This window comes from Oncorhynchus masou, chromosome 3 (genome assembly GCF_036934945.1).
Source record: "Oncorhynchus masou masou isolate Uvic2021 chromosome 3, UVic_Omas_1.1, whole genome shotgun sequence".
NCBI lineage: Eukaryota > Metazoa > Chordata > Actinopteri > Salmoniformes > Salmonidae > Oncorhynchus > Oncorhynchus masou.
In genome coordinates, this window is record NC_088214.1 from 46,403,554 (window position 1) to 46,425,824 (window position 22,271).

At 43.3% G+C, this 22,271-nt stretch overlaps 1 protein-coding gene across 3 annotated transcripts in view; it reads right to left on the minus strand.

Annotated features, from left to right (window-relative positions):
* efr3a (EFR3 homolog A (S. cerevisiae)) overlaps positions 1 to 21,153 on the minus strand; it is a 235,686-nt gene extending 214,533 nt beyond the window's left edge. The window contains exons 1-2 of one of the 3 annotated variants that reach the window (XM_064942642.1): positions 21,093 to 21,153; positions 20,665 to 20,823 (exon numbers count right to left, since the gene is read on the minus strand). In XM_064942642.1, coding sequence (XP_064798714.1) covers positions 20,665 to 20,674 — 10 coding nt within the window. In that variant the 5' untranslated portion in view covers positions 20,675 to 20,823; positions 21,093 to 21,153. Of the gene's footprint in view, positions 1 to 20,664 lie in introns of all 3 variants that reach the window. The other 2 variants (XM_064942651.1, XM_064942632.1) reach the window with 2 other exon arrangements.
* Between the last annotated feature and the right edge of the window lie 1,118 nt (positions 21,154 to 22,271).

Consider the following 22,271-nt stretch of genomic DNA (forward strand, 5'->3'; position numbering starts at 1 on the left):
ACAGAAGACAGTCTTTTACCAAATAGTGCATAAGTGCATATTATGGCAAGAATAGCTCAAATAAGCAAAGATAAATTACAGTTCATCATTACTTTTGGACATGAAGGTCAGTCAGTCTGTAAAATGTCAAGAACTTAGAAAGTTTCTTCAAGTGCAGTCGCAAAAACCATCAAGCGCTATGATGAAGCTGGCTTTCAGGAGGACAGCCACAGGAAAGGAAGACCCAGAGTTACCTCTGCTGCAGAGGATAAGTTCATTAGCGTTACCAGCCTCAGAAATTGCAGCCCAAATAAATGCTTCACAGAAATCAAGTAACAAGACTTATCTCAACATCAACTGTTCACTGTATGACTGTATGAATCAGGGCTTCATGGTCGACTTGCTGCAAAGAAACCACTACTAAAGGACACCAATAAGAAGAAGAGAATTGCTTGGGCCAAGAAACACGAGCAATGAACATTAGACCAGTGGAAATGTGTCCTTTGGTCTGATGAGTCCACATTTGAGATTTTTGGTTACTTATATAAATCAAGATATATTTTTCTTCCACTTTGACAGAGTATTAAAGGTAGATTGTTGACAAAACGACAATTAAAACAATTTTATAACAACAATGTAGAAAAGTTAAGGGGTGTGAATACTTTCTGAAGTTGCTGTAGTTAATTGCTTTTGGTACAGCAGCATGTCATCTTTGATAAAGTGCACAACCATGGCAGACAAAGGTCCATCATTTTTGGTTTAAAATGTTTACCACCTAAAACTGGTGGATGTCAAAACCCTTTTTCTTTGTGAAGTTGAAGGAAGGGTGGTGAAAGTGCATGGTGATGAGCTTGATGCTCCTTTCCAATAACATGATGACCGATGCTTGACTGCCGTTGGAGAAATAATCTTGCTCTTTTATCCATAATAATGTACTGTATGTACTGTAGGCTATATCAACACTATCTACAAGCTGTTGGCAAGAGTGCAAGTGCCAAGACCAGAGTGGGAACATTTGCTATATAGAACAAAACATTCTTACAGACAAAACCATCAGTAGATTTGAAAATGCAATGGAAACCCATTTAACTATTCAGTACTTGGGAATTGAACCGCAAGTTATTTTTATGTGCACTACCTCATCACGCAGAGCCTTTTATCAAGTTAGTTTGATGGAAACATCTCTGGTGTGAAAATGTGCATTTTGTTTTAATACAGATTTGTAATATTCACATGAAAGTCTGTTGCCAATTGGATGGAAACCAAGCTACAAAGACCAAATTTGAGACATTTTGTTGGTGCGACAGAATAAAAATGTACCTGCTTGTTAGCATAAAATAACACAGCTGCACTCACTTGAGTGAAGAGATTATGTCCCACAAGACAAACTCAAAAATGTCTCTCAAAAGGAAAATCACTTTGAGAACAAAAACAGAGAGGGTTCAAAAGGAGTTCTGAAAAGGCACCCATGTGGTTCTCCACTGAAGGTTGTTGAGCAACTAGGAAATGTGGCAACATGGATGCCCACTAAATTTGTCAAGGGAAGGGAAAATGAAAACACCACATCAATTTAGGAAATAAATTGGAGAGTAAATTGAATGTGGATCAAAACGAAAAACAGGGAAAACACACATAAAAGGCTTTGTTTCAGTACTTAAATAGTGAGAGCCAACAAAAAGGTGTTACTCTCTCAACATCTCAGAAGAACCAACTGAAGCCCAGGCCAGCAGGGCATAAACCAGCTGGGCTAGCACAAGTGAAACCTTCCAATTAACAAGGTGGACAAGCCAGCACAAGTGTAACACATACTAACACCAATTGGTGCTCCCTACGTGCTACCTATAAATGGAAAAAAACGAAACATGTAACACAGATGGATGCACACACGTGTATCGGGTGTGCTATTAGCGTCACTGAAGTGGGTCTATGAGACTGACAATGTAATTGCTTTCTATGACATTTCCAGCATGGCGACGATCCCATTTCCTCTGGGAATAAGTTTCCAGCGAGATAGTTGTTGTGGCACGCTTGAGATCACGCTAGAATGTCAGATGAGTGCTGGATCCCTCCGATTTGGCACGATGAATGCGAATATTTCAAAGCAATGGTAATTTTCAAAAGTATTCAGACCCCTTCCCCTTTTCCAATTTTGTTACGTTTACATACAGCCTTATTCTAAAATAGATTGAAAACTATAAATGCAATCTACACACAATACCCCATAATTACAAAGTAAAAACAGGTTTTTAGAAACCTGTTCAGACCCTTTGTTATTCAGACCCTTTGCTATGAGACTCAAAATTGAGATCAGGTGCAGCCCATTTCCATTATTCATCCTTGAGATGTTTCTACAACTCGGAGTCCAGCTGTGGTAAATTCACCTGTCTATATAAAAAGGTCCCTCAGTTGACAGTGCATGTCAGAGCAAAAACCAAGCCATGAGGTCGAAGGAAATATCCGTAGAGTTCCAAGACAGGCTTGTGTCGAAGCACAGGTCTGGAGAAGGGTACCAAAAAAATGTCTGCAGCATTGAGAGTCCCCAAGAACACAGTGGCCTCCACCATTCTTAATTGGAAGATGTTTGGAACCACCGAGATTCTTCCTAGAGCTGGCCACCCGACCAAACTGAGCAATCGGGGGAGAAGGGCCTTGGTCAGGGAGCTGATGAAGAACCCGATGGTAACTCTGACAGAGCTCCAGAGTTCCTCTGTGGAGATGGGAGAACCTTCCAGAAGAACAACCATCTCTGCAGTACTCCACCAATAAGGACTTTCTGGTAGAGTGGCCAAATGGAACCACATGACAACAAGCTTGGCGTTTAACAAAAAAAAAAAAAAAAAAAAAATCACCTACACAAGATTCTCTGGTCTGATAAAACCAAGTGAATTTTTCATCCTGAATGCCAAGTGTCACATCTAGGAGGAGACCTTGCACCATCCCTACAGTGAAGGATGGTTGTGGCAGCATCATGCTGCGCGGATGTTTTTCAGCGGCAAGGACTGGGAGACTAGTCAGGATCGAGGGAAAGATGAACGGAGCAAGGTACAGAGAGATCCTTGATGAAAACCTACTCCAGAGCGCTCAGAACCTGGGGCGAAGGTTCACCTTCCAACAGGACAACGACCCTAAGCACACAGCCAAGACAATGCAGGTGTGACTTCGGGACAAATCTCGGAATGTCCTTGAGCGGCACAGCCACAACATACGGAAGAAAAACTGACTGAAACAGGACGGTACTACCAATAAGAAACATCTCTGGAGAGACCTGAAAATAGTTAGCGATGCTCCCCTTCCAACCTGACAGAGCTTGAGAGGATCTGCAAAGAAGAATGGAAGAAACTCCCCAAATACAGGTGTGCCAAGCTTGTTGCGTCATACCCAAGAAGACACGAGGCTATAAATTACAACTACCATATCTTTAAAAGCTCGGTAATCTGGCAGTGACCTCTTTCTACAATCTTTCAACATCATCGCTGCATTTATGGGACCAATACACCAGCAGTGATGGCCTCCATTTGGTGTCACACACAGCCCTTCAACTTCTTGTCTGATCATGAAGGGGGAGGGTTGAGACAGAAATAAAATGAGTGTTTGGCACCATACTGTGAGCTTCAAAAACCTGTTTGCCTTTTCTCAGCCAGCCACATATTCTATTGTGTGCTGTCTAATTATTTGGTAGTTGCTTTTTTGGTTGTGTTCATTAGACAAACAGAATTTAAAAAATGACTGAAACAGGCAGGTACTACCAATAAGAAACATTTTTCATTTTCCGTTGCTTGCCCTAATGAATACAGACCTAGATCATCCTATAGCACTAGTAGTCTGCCCACTAGCAGACATGGTGTTCAGGCATACGTTTACTTTATGAAACGCGTGTTGTGCTGACAATACATCTGTTCCAACCACCAAGGGAGAAGTTCATCATGATGCCCATCAAAACCATGCAATTTCAGCTCAGCTCTTCCTTTCCCCTGTCCAAATCTGCCTGTTTACAGGACATAACAACAAAATCAACCCTCAACCAGTTGCAAAGGCCATAAAGTCCCATTACCCAAAAACCCCAGGCGGTTAAATCACTGAATGTGCCATGGACTTAAACCAACTTTCAGTTAACCACCCCCTTCTCATCTAATGTTCTTCACTATAAATCCGACCGCAACTTAAAGATTATGGTTGAGAAATTCCTTGATGGATCAGCAAGGAAATCTCAATTGGTGAAATAAGGCAGATTAGAGATTATCTCTGGGAATAGGCCGCAACCTGTTGAACTAGAGCAACCGGGGGGGGGGGACAGAACCTCCTGCTGTGTAAACGATAATGAATGGGCTTTATGGTTTTACAGCTATCCTGTGAATAGGTAACATGTCATGTCCTCATAAAAACATACAGAGTCTGGGTTAAGAAAGCCTAGTTTTGGAGAGCCAAAGGTTGTGCCAAGCAAAAAAACAGGAAACCAACGCTATATGACTTCAAAAATCAAAGTCAGTTTGCTTGGTTGAGTGTTTCAGGAGGGGGTTAGAGGGAAGTACAGAAACTATAGTTAACAAAAATATGATCCCATGTTTCATGAGCTGAAATAAAAGATCCCATAAATGTTCCAGATGCATAAAAAGCTTATTCCTCTCAAATGTTGTGCATAAATGTCTTTACATCCCTGTTAGTGAGCATTTCTCCTTTACCAAGATAATTCAACAACCTGACATGTGTGGCATATCAATAAACTGATTAAACAGCATGACCATTACACAGGTGCACCTTGTGCTGGGGCAATAAAATGCAATGCCACAGATGTCTCAAGTTGAGGAAGCATGCAATTGGCATGCTGACTGCAGGAATGTCCACCAGAGCTGTTGCCAGATAATTTACCATATGCCGCCTCCAACGTTGTTTTAGAGAATTTGGCAGTACGGCCAACGTGCCTCATAACTGCAGACCACGTGTAACCACACCAGCCCAGGACCTCCACAACTGGCTTCACCGGGGTGGATCATCAGAGACCAGCCACACGATTGGCTGGGCGTGACTCCACCCCTGCCCAGTCATGTGAAATCCATAGATTAGGGCCTAATGAATATATTGTATTTGTGTGTGTGTATGTATATATATATATATATATATATATATATAAGCTTTTTTTTTCACTAATATTTTTGTTCAGTATAGTTCAGATCACAGAATCATTGTGAGTTCTGCTATCATCTGAAGAACCTATCCCATGGTGCACCATGTTCAATCTTCACACCAGAGGTGTGTTCACGAGGCAGTAAACTCTTGTATAATCAGAGAAGTGATGGTATATAAATTTCACAATTGAGTATACATCCATATAAACAGTAAATGACTGTCATTTTTACCAAGCCTGATAGAAAACAATTACTGCCTCTGAAGTTAAATGAATCTGTAATAGTAATCTACTTGACGTGCCAGCAACTGCATTAATCAAATTATTAGGTCTAGCCAATCAATCCTATTGTACAGATCATTTTCCATGGACTACTGACCTTCATATTTTTCCTGGGACAAATGCACTACTCGTCTCCTTTCTTGATCCATTTCCAAGAACGGCAGAATACAAGAATCACAAAAGGTTTATTTTACTCAATATAGGCAACTTCAGCTTAAAAATCTGCATTTTTTTGTCCATTGAAATTAAACTGCACAATCCAAAAATCTGCCAATGCATCCTTAGAGATTATTTATGCGCAACTTTATTATATCAAGGTCCATATCAGAATGGATCCTGCAAAGGCCCAACTATTGTTGAGGGTGTTGGTGTGGCATGCGTTGCAGAAAGGTTACAGCTAAAATAATTATATTCCATTGCTGTAGGAAATGCAATACAATCTAGATTAGCAATATACTCAATTGACCCACACCCCCTCCCAAAAGTCAGAAGGTATGTGTGACATGGCTTAGCCTGTTACGGTTAAGAGGGGGGGGTATATATGTAAATTTGATATATGCAAACGTATCATCATCATCCAGACAGTCTCCATAATCATGCACGCTGTGAATTATGCAAAGTCATCACTCAGTGGATTCCACATAGCCATAAACCTAAATCCTTCATAACAAAGTGCTGTGCTGGCTCGACCACTATTCCTTATATGGTACACTACATTTGACCAAGGCCTAGGGCACTGGTCAAAAGTAGTGCACTATCTAGGGAATAGGGTGACATTTTACAGACACACACAAGGCCTAATTGATCCACTACTGGCGGCCTTCTACCCCCCAAACTACAATTTGAAAATATACATAATTAACACTAGAACCCCCCCCCTCTCTGTCCTTCACTTTTCCTAAATAAATATATTTAAAACCCACAGCCATTGTCAGAATCTTATTATCACAAACAGAACTGGAATTTTAGGAAGGCATGTCATTTTTGGGTTTTCCTCCGTTACCGCCCCCCAACAGCACGGTCCGCTCCTTCTGACAGTGCAGTGCCCAGCTGATAATCACCTCAACATATGCCACGAATGTGAACATAAACTATACGGAAATAACAGATTAAATCAATTCAGAAAAGTATGGGGAGAATGGTTGAGTTGAAGAACAAGGGGAAGCGAACGATGCCTAATTATGTAATCACCAATTGTGAATGAATAACACGATGGGCCATTCTATTGTATCCATTGTAATTATATGCTTAATCTTAAAATGGTATGTTACCTATATCAGTTCACCAAATCAAAGCAGTCTTATCAGTCTACTCTGACCCACTTGGAGTAGGCTACACAGAGCGTGCATAATTGTACATGCTGCACAGCTGTCAATATCTGGAAGAATATCCACATCGGACAGCAGGTGAGCAAACGAGTGTTGGAGAATATGATGAGGCTTGTGGAACCTTACATTGGGAAGGGGAGAAAAGTCACCATGTACAATTTCTTCACTTCGCGGTCATTGGCAAACAAGTTGATTGCAAAGAAAACAATTCTGGCAGGCTCCATGAACAAAGAGAGACGGGAATTCTATACTCCAATAAGGCACCTGCATTGTGGTGCAAAGGTTCTGAAGAATGACAAGACAATGTGACACAGAGGAAAAACAGAGACTATTATGTACTACAAGCAAACAAAAGGTATGTAAAAGTGTGTCAAGCAAGGTTAAGTTAGAAATAGTGACAACTATTAAGGACAAGGGATAACAACTACATTTAATCCAACTCATGCAATTGCGTGACTATGCACACAAGCACAAGCTGACAATTGACTATTTTTGCTGTCATATGTAAACTTAATATTCATTATAAAGCCGTTTTTTTCTTGATAGTCGCTCTCAAGCTCTGTCAGATTAGATGGGGAACATCTCTGCAAAGCTATTTCCAGGTGTTTGATTGGGTTCAAGTCCGGGCTCTGTATGGGCCACTCAAGGACATTCATAGACTTTTCCCGAAGCCAGTCCTGCATGGTCTTGGCTGTGTGCTTAGGGTCGTGGTCCTGTTGGAAGTTGAACCTTCACCCCAGTCTGTGATTCTGAGCAGGTTTTCATCAAGGATCTCTGTACTTTGCTCCATTCATCTTTTCCTCAATCCTGACGAGTCACCCAGTCCCTGCTGCTGAAAAATATCCCCACAGCATGATGCTGGATGCTGCCACCACCATGCTTCACTGTGGGGATGGTGCCAGGTTACTTTACTGTGGAGTGGCTACCATCTGGCCACAATACTAGAAAGGCCTGATTGGTGGAGTGCTGCAGAGAAGGGAGAACCTTCCAGAAGGACAACCATCTCCACAGAGGAACTCTGTCAGAGTGACCATCGGGTTCTTAGTCACCTCCCTGACCAAGGCCCGTCTCCCCCAATTACTCAGTTTGGCCAGTCAGCCAGCTCTAGGAAGAGTCTTGTTGGTTCCAAACATCTTCCATTTAAAAATGATGGAGGCCACTGTGTTCTTGGGGACATTTTGTGTTATCCTTCCCCAGATCTGTGCCTCAACACAATCCTGTCTCGAAGCTCTATGGAAAATTCTATCGACCTCATGGCTTGGTCTTTGCACTGTCAACTGTGGGACCTTATATAAACAGATGTGTGCCTTTCCAAATCATGTCCAATCAAATGAAATTACCACAGGTGGACTCCAATCAAGTTGTAGAAACATCAAGGACTATCAATGGAAACAGGATGCAAAAGAGCTCAATTTCCAGTCTTATAACAAAGTGTCTGAATAATTATGTAAATAAGGTATCTTCATTTATTCTTTTAAATTTCCAAACATTTCTAATAACACGTTATTTATCGCTTTGTCATTATTATTGTGTGTAGATAGTTTTAAATATTCCTCATCAATTTTAGAATAAAGGTTGTAAAATAACTAAAATGTGTGAAAAGTCATGGGGTCTGAATACACTGTGTAGGACGTTGGTGGAGTCGCAGCAGGTTTAAAAGCTGTGGCCCCAGGCCGGGGACAGTCCGTTGACAGAGAAAACCATGAGGGGGAGGAAGCGAGAATATAGGCTTCACCAAGATAACTGAGGGATTGGGCTTGTGTGTCTGGCAGCGGTCTGGCTGGTGAGGGTGCGTGTGTCTAGGGGGCAATTGAGCATGAAAGACAACAGATGACCTCCGGGTTTAGAGCAGTTTTAACGCAGCAGCACAGCAACCAATTGCACGTCTCCAGTCACAAGGGAGAAGGACACCTGGGTAATTCAATGTGGTGTCAAACAAAAACAGAGGTGTTCTCTTTTCTTTAAATAGCTGGTTTGTGTTCATAAGGCATCAAAAATGAGGAAAATGGACAGACACGGGAAAGGATTACCTAGGCGCTTATAATGACATTGTTTAAGAATAAGAAACACTGATTTGAATTTCCTGGTGGTTCACTATCATGAAATATTTTATTTGAAAACATCAGGTGGCTAAACGTGGGGATGGTCCATGCTGTGTATCATCAAAGGGACTAGGAAAAGAAGAAGTTGGATTTACTGGTCAGTCGGGAGGGGTAGAATGGGGAATGCATATAGTGAAAAGGGGAGAGGTTTAGAAGGCTGTGTCACAAACATCTTATTCGTCATCTAAAATAGTCGCCATGACAGAATGTTGTTCAATGATGGAAAAAGCTTACGTAATGTAAAACTGAAAGAGGTAAGTTCGAGACTGGAACAGCGGAAGGGTGGATGTGGTCCTGGGGAGCTACTAGGAGTGCAGGTTTCTGTTAAACCCCAGCTTTAAATAACCTATTTCAAATAATTAATGTCTTGGACCTGGTCTCAGGTGGTTTAGTACTAGGCTGGAACCAAAGCCAGTACAGACCCAGTATAGCTCTCCCAGGACCAGAGCTGGAGATCCCTTGGGTCCTGGTTAAAAGTAGTGCATTGCATAAGAAATAAGGTGCCATTTGGGACTCATGACGAAGTGGATTACTAACAGATTACAAAAGCGGGCGTATTGATAGGGGCATTTGCAGCTACTGCATTTTCACTTTCAAAAAGTACACAAACAAGAGCCGGTCTCTTGCTCCCAACTTCATCATACACCCCACCCCCAGGCACAAAAAATATATATATTAAAAATAATAATAAAAAACACCCTACCAGAATCGTTCTCCAAATCCATCTCGTCAGCTGGGGTGGTTTGCATAAGACCTGGCAGGTACCTACACCTCTGACTTTTTCCCCCCTCTCTCCCTGTGAGCCTCAGCTCTGACCTTGCAGTGCTTCGGTTCTCCTTGCTAACAGCAGAAGTGCTGAATGGTGCAGATAGCAGCACTGCAGCAGCAGCCTAGCCGGGGTGGCTATGGTGGTAGTTCCCTGCTGTATGCCCTCATTGGGTAGCTGCAAATGTGCAGTAGCTCAAACAAACAAGATGCAGGGCTGTCCCATTACTATGCAGGCGGTTAGAAATGACAATATTCACTGGCTAGTTTTGGACCCGGTATTTGACAACAAAACAACAGACCCAGGTGGCTAAAGGCAGTAGCTGCACTTCCATGCCCATCTATTCAGCACAATAGCCCAGCCTGACACTGATTTGAGTCCTAGGTGGCATTGTTAGAGAGTCCTTTACCAGAGCCCTTAGATGTTTCTCTTCCAGAGATGTACATTAAAGATAACTGAGGAAAGGGCATTTTACAAAGAGAAAAACAGTGATTGCAAAGAGCCCAAGGAATCCTAACTTGTAAAGTTAAAAGGGATAGTTAAATGCAGATATAAAAAAAATGTTGGACCAAAAACCCGATGCAATGTAAAATTGGGAACTATCCCTTTAATACACTATCTGGTGTGATTACATTATTTGTTGTAACATAAAAGTCAGTACAACACATGCAGGTTATGCAACACATATTGATGTAATTGTGCGGTCAATTATACCCTTAATTAGCCAATGAGTCACAGCTGTATGGACTTGATCAGCACATCTCAGCTTGTTCAGCCTATAGTGCAAAGGAGAGCGTAGCATGCCTTTATAGTGAACACACCCAAGGCATACAGTTAGTATTGAACAATGCACTGTGCATGTGGTGAAGCTGGTTTGCCAGAAGAGATTAAAAAGACTGATAATATGACATCAGGGGATTTATTATAGAAGCAATGATAGGCATTAGGTGAAGCACAGTGTTAATTCAAGTCTCTCTACCATCATATTTTAGCCAATCTCGATGAAGTTTTGCGAAACAACTTGATTGGCGGTACACAATATACTCCCTGCCTCTTGTTATGAGCCGTCTGGCCGTTACCAAGAATCACATACCAGATTTCTTTAACAGGGTCGTTAGCAATTGATTTAAGAGTATTTCTTGCACCGCCCTATGGGACTACCAATCACGGCCGGTTGTGATACAGCCTGGAATTGAACCAGGGTCTGTAGTGATGCTTTTACCACTGAGAAGCAGTGCCTTAGACCGCTGCGTCACCTGGGATCCACTCAGGTTAATCAATAAATACAAACATTTTGATTAGATAGGACCAGGATTATAGTTTTTTTTTTTTTCAAATCAGCTGTGTAGTTCTAGGGCAAAAGCAAAAAATGTGCATCCATTTGGGTCCCCAGGACAAGGATTAAGAAACACTGAGCGAGGTAGCTAGCTAATGTTAGCTTGATTGTACAAAGTCCAGCAGCTAGCCTCTGTAGCTAGTTACCAACACCAGTCAGCTGAAAATTAGCTCGCTAACGAACAGGCAGAGAAAGATGGCTAGTTTGTTACACTAATAACTTCAGACATTAGCTAGCTAGCTAGAGCCAGACAACATCAGTTGAAGCCAGATAACAATAGCTAGTTCACCAGTCCTACATTTTACCACAGAACATGTGGTAAAATTGCAACACAGCTACGTCTCTATAAGCTTGGCACATCTAGCCACTGGGAATATTGCCCATTCTTCAAGGCAAAACTGGTCCAGCTCCATCAAGTTGGATGGGTTCCGCTGGTGTACAGCAATCTTTAAGTCATACCACAGATTCTCAATTGGAATGAGGTCTGGGCTTTGACTAGGCCATTTCAAGACATTTAAATGTTCCCCCTTAAACGATTTGAGTGTTGCTATAGCAGTATGCTTAGGGTCATTGTCCTGCTGGAAGGTGAACCTCCGTTCCAGTCTCAAATCTCTGGAAGACTGAAACAGGTTTCCCTCAAGAATTTCCCTGTATTTAGAGCCATCCATCCCCGTGGCAGCATCATGTCAATTCTGACCAGTTTCCCAGTGCCTGCCGATAAAAAAAACATCCCAACTGGGCCTCCAGGGTGGCGCAGTGGTCTAGGGCTGTGCCACCAGAGACTCTGGGTTCGCACCCAGGCTCTGTTGCAGCCGGCCGCAACCGGGAGGTCCGTGGGGCGACGCACAATTGGCCTAGCGTCGTCCGGGTTAGAGGGGGTTTGGCCAGTAGGGATATCCTTGTCTAATCGCGCACTAGCGACTCCTGTGGCGGGCCGGAGGCAGTGCACGCTATTCAGGTCGCCAGGTGCACGGTGTTTCCTCCGATACATTCGTGCAGCTGGCTTCCGGGTTGGATGCATGCTGTGTTAAGAAGCAGTAAGGCTTGGTTGGGTTGTGTTTCGGAGGACGCATGGCTTTCAAACTTCGTCTCGAGAATTGTAATGATGAGACAAGATAGTAACTACTAACAATTGGATACCACAAAATTGGGTGATGCTGCCACGGGGATGGTTTTCTCAGGGTGATGAGGTGTTGGGTTTGCGCCACACATAGCGTTCCTCTTGATGGCCAAAAAGCTCAAATTTAGTCTCATCAGACCAGAGTGCCTTCTTCCTTATGTTTGGGGAGTCTCCCACATGCCTGTTGGCGAACAACAAACGCGTTTGCTTATTTTTTTCTTTAAGCAATGGCTTTTTTCTGGCCACTTTTGTAAAGCCCAGCTCTGTGGAGTGTACGGCTTAAAGTGGTCCTATGGACAGATATTCCAATCTCCGCTGTGGAGCTTTGCAGCTACTTCCAAAGTTATCTTCGGTCTCTGTCGCCTCTCTGATTAATGCCCTCCTTGCCTGGTCCGTGAGTTTTGGTGGGCGGGCCTCTCTTGGCAGGTTTGTTGTGGTGCCATATTCTTTCCATTTTTTAATAATGGATTTAATGGTGCTCCGTCGGATGTTTAAAGTTTCACATCCTCGATCTGAATTAATGAAATATTCTTAAGTACTTTTTTCTCTACATAGTTGAATGTGCTGACAACAAAATCACACAAATTATCAAATGTATCAACCCATGGAGGTCTGGATTTGGAGTCACACTCAAAATGAAGGTGGAAAACCACACTACAGGCTGATCCAACTTTGATGTAATGTCCTTAAAACAAGTCAAAATGAGGCTCAGTAGTGTGTGGCCTCCACGTGCCTGTATGACCTCCCTACAACGCCTGAGCATGCTCCTGATGAGGTGCAAGATGGTCTCCTGAGGGATCTCCTCCCAGACCTGGACTAAAGCATCCGCCAACTCCTGGACAGTCTGTGGTGCAACGTGGCGTTGGTGGATGGAGCGAGACATGATGTCCATAGCATCAATGCCTTCCTCTTGCAGGGACTGCTGACACACTCCAGCCACATGAGGTCTAGCATTATCTTGTATTAGGAGGAATCCAGGGCCAACCGCACCAACATATGGTCTCACAAGGGGTCTGAGGATCTCATCTCGGTACCGAATGGCAGTCAGGCTACATCTGGCGAACACATGTGGCGAACACTCACTCATGAAGTGGAACGACATTTTCAGTTTTTGATTTGTTAAAAAAGTTAAATATCCAATAAATGTCGTCCCACTTGTTGTTGATTCTTCACAAAAAAATACAGTTTTATATCTTTATGTTTGAAGCCTGAAATGTGGCATACGGTCGCAAAGTTCAAGGGGGGCGAATACTTTCGCAAGGCACTGTATATATATATATATACACACACACACAGATCATGTGACAGATCATATGACACTTATATTGCACACAGGTGGACTTTCATTAAACTAATTATGTGTATGTCCAATACCTGCAGTCCAAATAAAAACAATTCAAATACAGGTTGTAATAGAACAAAATAGGAAAAAATGCCAAGGGCGATACTTTTGCATGGCACTGTACCCAGCGACCCGCCTATCGACCCAGACAGCCACCCACCAACCCACCCACCCAGCCAGCCAACCACCTACCCAACCAACCAGACAGCTACCTTCCCACCCGCCCAGACAGCTAGCCAGCCACCTACACAGACAGCTTGCCAGCCATCTACCCAACCAACCAGACAGCCACCCAGACAGCTAGCTAGCCAGCCACCTACCCCCCCCAACCAGACAGCTAGCTAGCCAGCCCCCCCAACCAGACAGCTAGCTAGCTAGCTAGCCAGCCAGCCACCTAACCCCCCCCCCCAACCAGACAGCTAGCTAGCTAGCCACCTACCCCCCAACCAGACAGCTAGCTAGCTAGCCACCTACCCCCCAACCAGACAGCTAGCTAGCTAGCCACCTACCCCCCCAACCAGACAGCTAGCTAGCTAGCCACCTACCCCCCCAACCAGACAGCTAGCTAGCTAGCCACCTACCCCCCCAACCAGACAGCTAGCTAGCTAGCTAGCCACCTACCCCCCCCAACCAGACAGCTAGCTAGCTAGCCACCTACCCCCCCAACCAGACAGCTAGCTAGCTAGCCGACTACCCCCAACCAGACAGCTAGCTAGCTAGCCACCTACCCCCCCAACCAGACAGCTAGCTAGCTAGCCACCTACCCCCCCCCCAACCAGACAGCTAGCTAGCTAGCCACCTATCCAACCAGGCAGCTAGCTAGCTAGCCACCTACCCTCCAACCAGACAGCTAGCTAGCTAGCCACCTATCCAACCAGACAGCTAGCTAGCCACCTATCCAACCAACCAGACAGCTACCCAGACAGCTAGCCAGCCACACAGACAGCTAGCTAGCTAGCCACCTACCCAACAAAACCAGACAGCTAGCTAGCTAGCCACCTACCCAACAGAGCCAGACAGCCAGCTTGCCAGCTAGCCACCCACCCAGCCAGCCACCCAGCCAGCTAGCTAGCCACCTACCCAGACAGCTAGCTAGCCACCCACCCAGACAGCTAGCTAGCCACCTACCCAGACAGCTAGCTAGCCACCTACCCACCCACCCAGACAGCTAGCTAGCCACCTACCCACCTACCCAGACAGCTAGCTAGCTAGCCACCTACCCACCCACCTAGACAGCTAGCTAGCTAGCTAGCCAGCCAGCCACCTACCCACCCAGACAGCTAGCTAGCCAGCCACCTACCCAGCCAGCTAGCTAGCCACCCACCCAGACAGCTAGCTAGCCACCCACCCAGACAGCTAGCTAGCTAGCCACCCACCCAGACAGCTAGCCAGCTAGCCACCTACCCACCCACCCAGACAGCTAGCCAGCTAGCCACCCACCCAGACAGCTAGCCAGCTAGCCACCTACCCACCCACCCAGACAGCTAGCCAGCTAGCCACCTACCCACCCACCCAGACAGCTAGCCAGCTAGCCACCTACCCACCCACCCAGACAGCTAGCCAGCTAGCCACCTACCCACCCACCCAGACAGCTAGCTAGCTAGCCACCTACCCACCCACCCAGACAGCTAGCTAGCCACCTACCCACCCACCCAGACAGCTAGCTAGCTAGCCACCTACCCACCCACCCAGACAGCTAGCTAGCTAGCCACCTACCCACCCACCCAGACAGCTAGCTAGCTAGCCACCTACCCACCCACCCAGACAGCTAGCTAGCTAGCCACCTACCCACCCACCCAGACAGCTAGCTAGCCACCTACCCACCCACCCAGACAGCTAGCTAGCTAGCCACCTACCCACCCACCTAGACAGCTAGCTAGCTAGCTAGCTAGCCAGCCACCTACCCACCCACCTAGACAGCTAGCTAGCTAGCTAGCCAGCCACCTACCCACCTACCTAGACAGCTAGCTAGCTAGCCAGCCACCTACCCACCCACCTAGCCAGCCACCTACCCACCCAGACAGCTAGCTAGCCAGCCACCTACCCACCAAGACAGATAGCTAGCTAGCCACCTACCCAGCCAGCTAGCTAGCTAGCCACCTACCCAGCCAGCTAGCTAGCCACCTACCCACCCACCCAGCCAGCTAGCTAGCCACCTACCCACACAGACAGCAAGCTTGCCACCAACACCATTAGTATCAAAGTATTTGGGAGCTCTGATCCCCTGAAACTATGGAAATGTATACTTTACGCAATAAGTACATGCCTGTGTAACCTACTTTCCTGGGGCTATCCATGCCTACATCACCAATAGGCTAAATATGTCAAACACACAAGCTACTTGTGTTATCTTAATAACTAAAGTGTTTGCTTACATTTCACTGCTGATTTTGCAAGCTGGTCATACTAACACTGCGCTTATATACTTGGCTTCACCTGGCATCCTTGGTGCTCTGTGTAGTACAATGCAGGAGGCAGACCAGGGACAAATCTTTGCAGTGGGTTATAATGTTAGTGTTCCGCTCTGCAAAAATAATGACAAAGACCCAGTGAAATATGAAACACACCTGTGCACACACATACACAAAAATAGATCTACTTTAAAAAGTGAAAATCCCCCAAAACAGGAAATTTCACAAAGGGAAAAGGAATCTTATCCCACACAAGCATACAATTCCATTCCCAAAAAGATACGCGAATTAGGCGATGGAAAAGCAATATATTTACATATATTTAAGCCAAATCCTTCTTTACCGAACGAGTCTTTGGTGATGCATACAAATTACAGTTTGCGAAAAAGGGGGAACGATCCTTAATATGCCTGTACCACCAAACATCCAATTCCTTAATAGAAGATCAAAACAATGCAGCCATATGTAAGAGTTGCCTTTTTAATGCATTTGAGTTTCACAATTAGCATCGCAAAGAGAGACAGCAGGATGTATGTATGTATATCAAATCCATTATCTGGCAAGGCCCATCATCCCTCGACTTCATTGAATTAGCAAAGAAGCCTGTGTTAAGTTTTCTATTCACAAAGACAAATTACAATGGAGAACAGGCGACTTGACGCAACCGCCAATTTGACGCAACCGCCATTACATTTTGGGATGCATCTTGACATAGCTGAATTCCATGTATAATAAGCTTTGACTAATTTCAAAGTTGTAAAACTTGACCAGGGTTGCATTCAGCAGGCACACATAGGAGAAACTGCTCTGATTGGAGAGGTTTTGGTGCCCTCACATTGTGTGCTACAGAATGTGTCCAGTCTTCCAGGGGTGCAACACTACTATGGGGTGTATTCATTTAATGTACAACGTTGAAAAACAGTTTATTAAAATGATTAAAATTGACAAATTTAGGTAGGTCCCTCCCCATTTAGGCTGCTTATGTTTAAATAAAGGTTAAAAATAAAAAATAAATGCACTTGTAATGAAACAGGGAAATCCCATTGAGACCAAAGCCTCCTTTGCAAGGGAGCCAATCACACAATATTTACAATTCCAATGCAATAAAAACATACAATATTTACAAGCAATTTAAGATAAGTAATCACCCAGCCGTCTGAACTGCCCTAGCGGCACCAAAACATGCAACTTTCAAACCTTTAAATGAAAATGCAGATCTACCTTATTACTCAGTGGTGACCGAACGGATTTCCAGAGTTAGCCATCCCGGTAATTGAGTCTGGTGACGCATGCGTATGTCTGGAATTTGTCTAAAAATCTGAAATGGATTTAGGCCTACACTTGGGAAACCAAGATCCTGTTCAGTAAGGCACGCTAAAGTAAAATAAAAAAAAGTCACTTATCTAACAAGTTCAGGTAGTACCTCGCCATTTCAAAATGTTTCTTCCCTACCAGTCACAACCCAGATATGTGTGTGGACGTGATGGTAAATTAAGGATCTTAAATTCAATGATTGAAAGACCTGTAATTCATGGAATCATTGACTACCAGTGAGAAGATAAACCCAGTAGACACTGCACGACCTCAAGTATTAATATTGTGTGTAAACAGATCATGGTCTTCCCTTCAACAATGGGGGCACTCCATGGGCCTCATTTGTCGATCATATTTAACCAGTTGGGAAAATGCTACACTGACTCAAGATCAGTGTCCAGGCCCTCTAGGGCAACTTCACCCAAGGGAACGTTAGAAAGCAATCCAACTTGTCATCTCCATCAGTCTTTAGTGTAAACAAGGCCTTCGTCTGTGGAAAACAATTAGGCCTACACTTCAAAACAGGGAACATGTGGAGTTCTCAGCTGAACAATAGTGTGCAGGGAAACAATGGGAAGCCACAAAACAAAAGTACAGCACTACACTAATCAGCTGAGACTGCGGTGCTGCTGAGCCTTTTTTTGTATTCTTTTTTTATTTAATAACTCCCCCAGCTTCAGTCAAGCCTTGGCGGACATAATAGCAACGGTTGTCTTAGCTAATTACTTAATTGAGGTGCTTAACACTTTAGGTGTTAATGAGAAGATAAATGGCTTCATTGACAAAATCTCAAACCATCCCTTTAATATGGAGGAAATTACAGGCACTGGAACTAATTACAGGTTTTTTTTTCTTAGGTGGGGCGTCTAAGTGGTAATTTTCAGTTTCAGTGTCAACTTAAATGACCCAAACCAGATAAATATATCTTCTGATTGTGTTCTGACTCATATACACAACATATACGGTCCCAGTCATAAGTCTAAATATTTTATGTGAGATTCTTCAAAGTAGCCACCCTTTTCCTTGACAGCTTTGAACACTCTTGGCATTCTCTCAACCAGCTTCATGTGGCATTCACCTGGAATGCATTTCAATTAACAGATGTGCCTTGTTAAGTTAATTTATTTATGTCTTAATGCCTTTGAGGCAATCAGTTCTGTTGTGACAAGGTAGGGGTGGTATACAGAAGATAGCCCTGTTTTGGTAAAATACCAAGTCCATATTATGGCAAGAACAGCTCAAATAAGCAAAGAGAAATTACAGTCCATCGTTACTTTAAGACATGAAGGTCAATCAATTCAGGAAAAATTCAAGATCAAGATCTCCACATGTGTGGTTCCCACCGTGAAGCATGGAGGTGGCGGTTTGATGGTGCTTTGCTGGTGACACTGTCTAATATATTTAGGGTTCAAGGCACACTTAACCAGCATGGCTACCACATCATTCTGCAGCGAAACACAATCACATCTGGTTTGCACCTAGTGGGACTATCATTTGTTTTTCAACGGGACAATTGACACAAAACACACATACAGGAGTGCTGCATCAGATGACCTGGCCTCCACAAATCACCTGACCTCAAGCCAATTGAGATCAGCATGTGGGAACTCCTTCAAGACTGTTGGAAAAGTATTCCAGGTGATGCTGGTTGAGAGAATGCCAAGAGTGTGCAAAGCTGTCATCAAGGCAAAGGGTGGCTACTTTTAGAATCTCAAATATATTTTTATTTGTTTAACACTTTTCTGGTTACTACATGATTCCATAGTTAATATCTTCACTATTATTGGACAATGTAGAAAATAGTCCAATTAAAGAAAAACCCTTGAATGAGTAGGTGTCCAAACTTTGGACGGGGGATATATCATACACACACACACTTTTTGTATTATACCATTTTTGAGCACTAACAATCAAATAAAAGCTTGACAGTCAGGGAGAATCTGAAATTCCAATTGAAAATGCCCATTGATTTTGTTTTTATGTTTGAGCAGAGGAACACAGGATTAGCCATAGCAAAATGCATAAAACTGCAGGACATTAGCCATAAAACTAAACAATTGTCCTTCAGCTCAATAGAAAAATGTTGAATTGCAGAAATTTGCTTTACAACAGCAACATTTTTACTATGCTGCCAAGAAAGCTAGAAAGGTATGATCGAGTTTACACTTCCAATAAACTGTGGTGATGTCAACATAATGAAACGGTCTACAAATATTTTCATTAAAACAAATGTTTGGAATATTTTTTGGAAGGGTTGCAAACATCCCTGGGTCACCGCTTTGCCAGAGCAAGAAAATGTTATAAACCCTGCTCCAACACACACTCTTTGAGCATTTACACAAACAGGCCATATTCCACTGATAGATTGGCCCAAGCAATATCAATGTATGAGGGTATCATGTTACAGCTGGGCAATTCCACAGTAACAGAATGACCCGGAGACTCAGATTTCTCACTTCAAAATCTACGCAAAACAAAAACCATTGATTTCAAATTCAACAAATCATACACTTTTTATGCACAAAGGACTACTTCGAAAATGTACACAGAATGTCACAAAAACACATTTACTGGAAGAACGGTGCAGATGCTAAATTTGGTAACATAATTACGTTCATATCTCCCTCGATTTATGTGACCACATTTTCCAAAAACGTTTAAATATCTGCTCCGGATTAAGACTCAAAGACGTCCTGGCTCAAAATATATGCATTTGTTTAGATAGCGTCATCGTGAAGCATATGAGAAGAATTTAGGGTGGTTTACAGACAAATTAGGGCTCTATTCAATCCGTAGCCTGACGATCCGCTGTATAGCGCAATTGACAATTAAAAGGCAATGTTCCCGCTGGTTGCAGAAATTACCTTTAAAATGTGAACATAATTCAGTTATAGGGCCACATTCTTTTCAAGCCACTTCGAGAAAGTGATTTTCGTCGCAGGTTAGGACAGCATTTTCTCCAACCCAAACCGCAGGCTCCTACCCTGCTACGAAAACGTCTCCGTTATCGAAATGGCGTGAAAAGTGCGTTTCCCGTCAGCGATACAGATTGAACCCAGCACTCAATCTTTGACCTAGAACCAAGAACGTGCAAACACATCCACTGTCAATCAGAAACCAGGCCTAATTTTACACCTTGTGTTTACCTTTTTTATTTTATGTCATATTGCCCACAGTCCTAAACGTAGTCTTCAAGTCAAGGTACTGACAACTAATTGAAACACCACAATTGCATTTCTACTAGGCTAATTCCACCAATGCCTAGAAAATCTCTCATATTTGAGTTGAGTGAACATACAATGTTGCGACACACACAAAACGACGCAACAGAGCGATTTCCTTGTGCACCCAAGAAATGTCTGCTCGATTTTAAACAATTATTGATGGCCCTGATAATTCCATCAAAACCATGCTTTGAACACCTTTGGATGGACAAATGATTCATTGTGAAACACGCTATGGGTTGAACAAGCGACCCCCTTCGTCAATGTACCGCTGTTGATAACAAGTACCACAACCTTTCAAATTAAAACATCTTTGAAAAACAAATCACTTCGCTTACCCGCTGGCATTCTTCCGCTAATGTACCGCAGTTCCTCTGACGTGGGCAGCGATTGAATCTTCTGTTTTGTTACATGTAGTTTATATCGTCCGTATTCTCCGAAATCGCTGCTCCTTCACTTCATCAAATTACATTGAAAGAGGGTCGATCAAGGGCACACTGTAACATTAAATCATGAACACGAGTTCAGTCGTGAATTCGTTAAAACGTTGTGTAAACTGAATTGTAGGTTTATTCAAAAGTCTACGTTTTAACATCACCTACATAAATGGCACTGTGATAGACTATAACGCAACCTATGTATGTATTTAAAAATAAAATAATAATAATTACTCGGTGGATTCGAATGTCACGAACATTGATATTGATTCTAACGTATGTTGCTCAACGATACAATGTAACATTCGAAGGTTTTAATGGTTAAATACCTGTAAACTACGCGGATTAACCCCTACAGATTAGGCTACAGCTTCCTGTAATAGGACTGCTTTACATTGAGGGACAACACGGAAGTAGGAGTCGCTCTTGAAGCGATATGTCACCTCTTCGCTCCTAAACAATATCATTTATTACATATTTATCTGTTTAATGGGGGAAATATAGGTATTTGGCAAGTTAGTTATTCTTACCAGACAATTATTTGAAGGGGACTGTCACGTTTGCTTATGCCAACCAATCAATAAGGAAGTGTGACCTAAAGTAGTCCCTCCCACTCGTACCAAAACTTTCATACAGGAGCCATGTTTATGCATGACAGTCATTTTAGCCTGCCAAAGACAGACAAGCAATGGTCACTGCTCTTTGGTATTACTCCAAGTGAATTTTTGTAGGGCCTATCAATTACTTATACAAAAACGATAGCCTGTCGATGAAGTTGTGAAGTCGGAAATCAGCATGGTTAAGCGTGTGAAAGTCTCCCAGAGGGACTGCTTTTTAATCTCTTAAATGCCTTTGCTGCACAGTCCAATGGATTTATCTGTGATTAAAAGCTTTTATCCCACAGATGGCATCCCTAGCATCTGTTAAAACAGACTAACTGACATGCCTCAATACCATCCTAGCAGATAAAATGATCCTATTTCTTCATGAATCTACCACATTTTAGAACAATCCACATACATGTTATTGTAAATGTACAAATTAAACAAAATAAAAATACTATCTAGTGATCAGAACCTGGTTAAATCAGGATGTAGAATGGGACATAAATCTAACAACTTCAAATACAAATTTCTCTGAACAGATAAAAAATAAATAAATTCAATGAGAATACTTTAAATAGGATGCAGAGACAATACTCTGAGCCACAGCGCCATACTACTTGTCATACACCTTCCTAATATTCAGTTGCACCCCCCTCCTTTTGCCCTCATAGCCTCAATTCGTCGGGGCATGGACTCTACAAGGTGTCGAAATCGTTCCACGGGGATGCTGGCCTGTGTTGATTCCAATGCGTCCCCCATTTGTGTCAAATTGGCTGGATGTCCTTTGGGTGGTGGACCATTTTTGATACACACAGGAAACTGCTGATCATGAAAAACCCAGCAGTGTTGCAGTTCTTGACACAAACCGGGACCCTACTACTATACCCCGTTCAAGGGCACTGA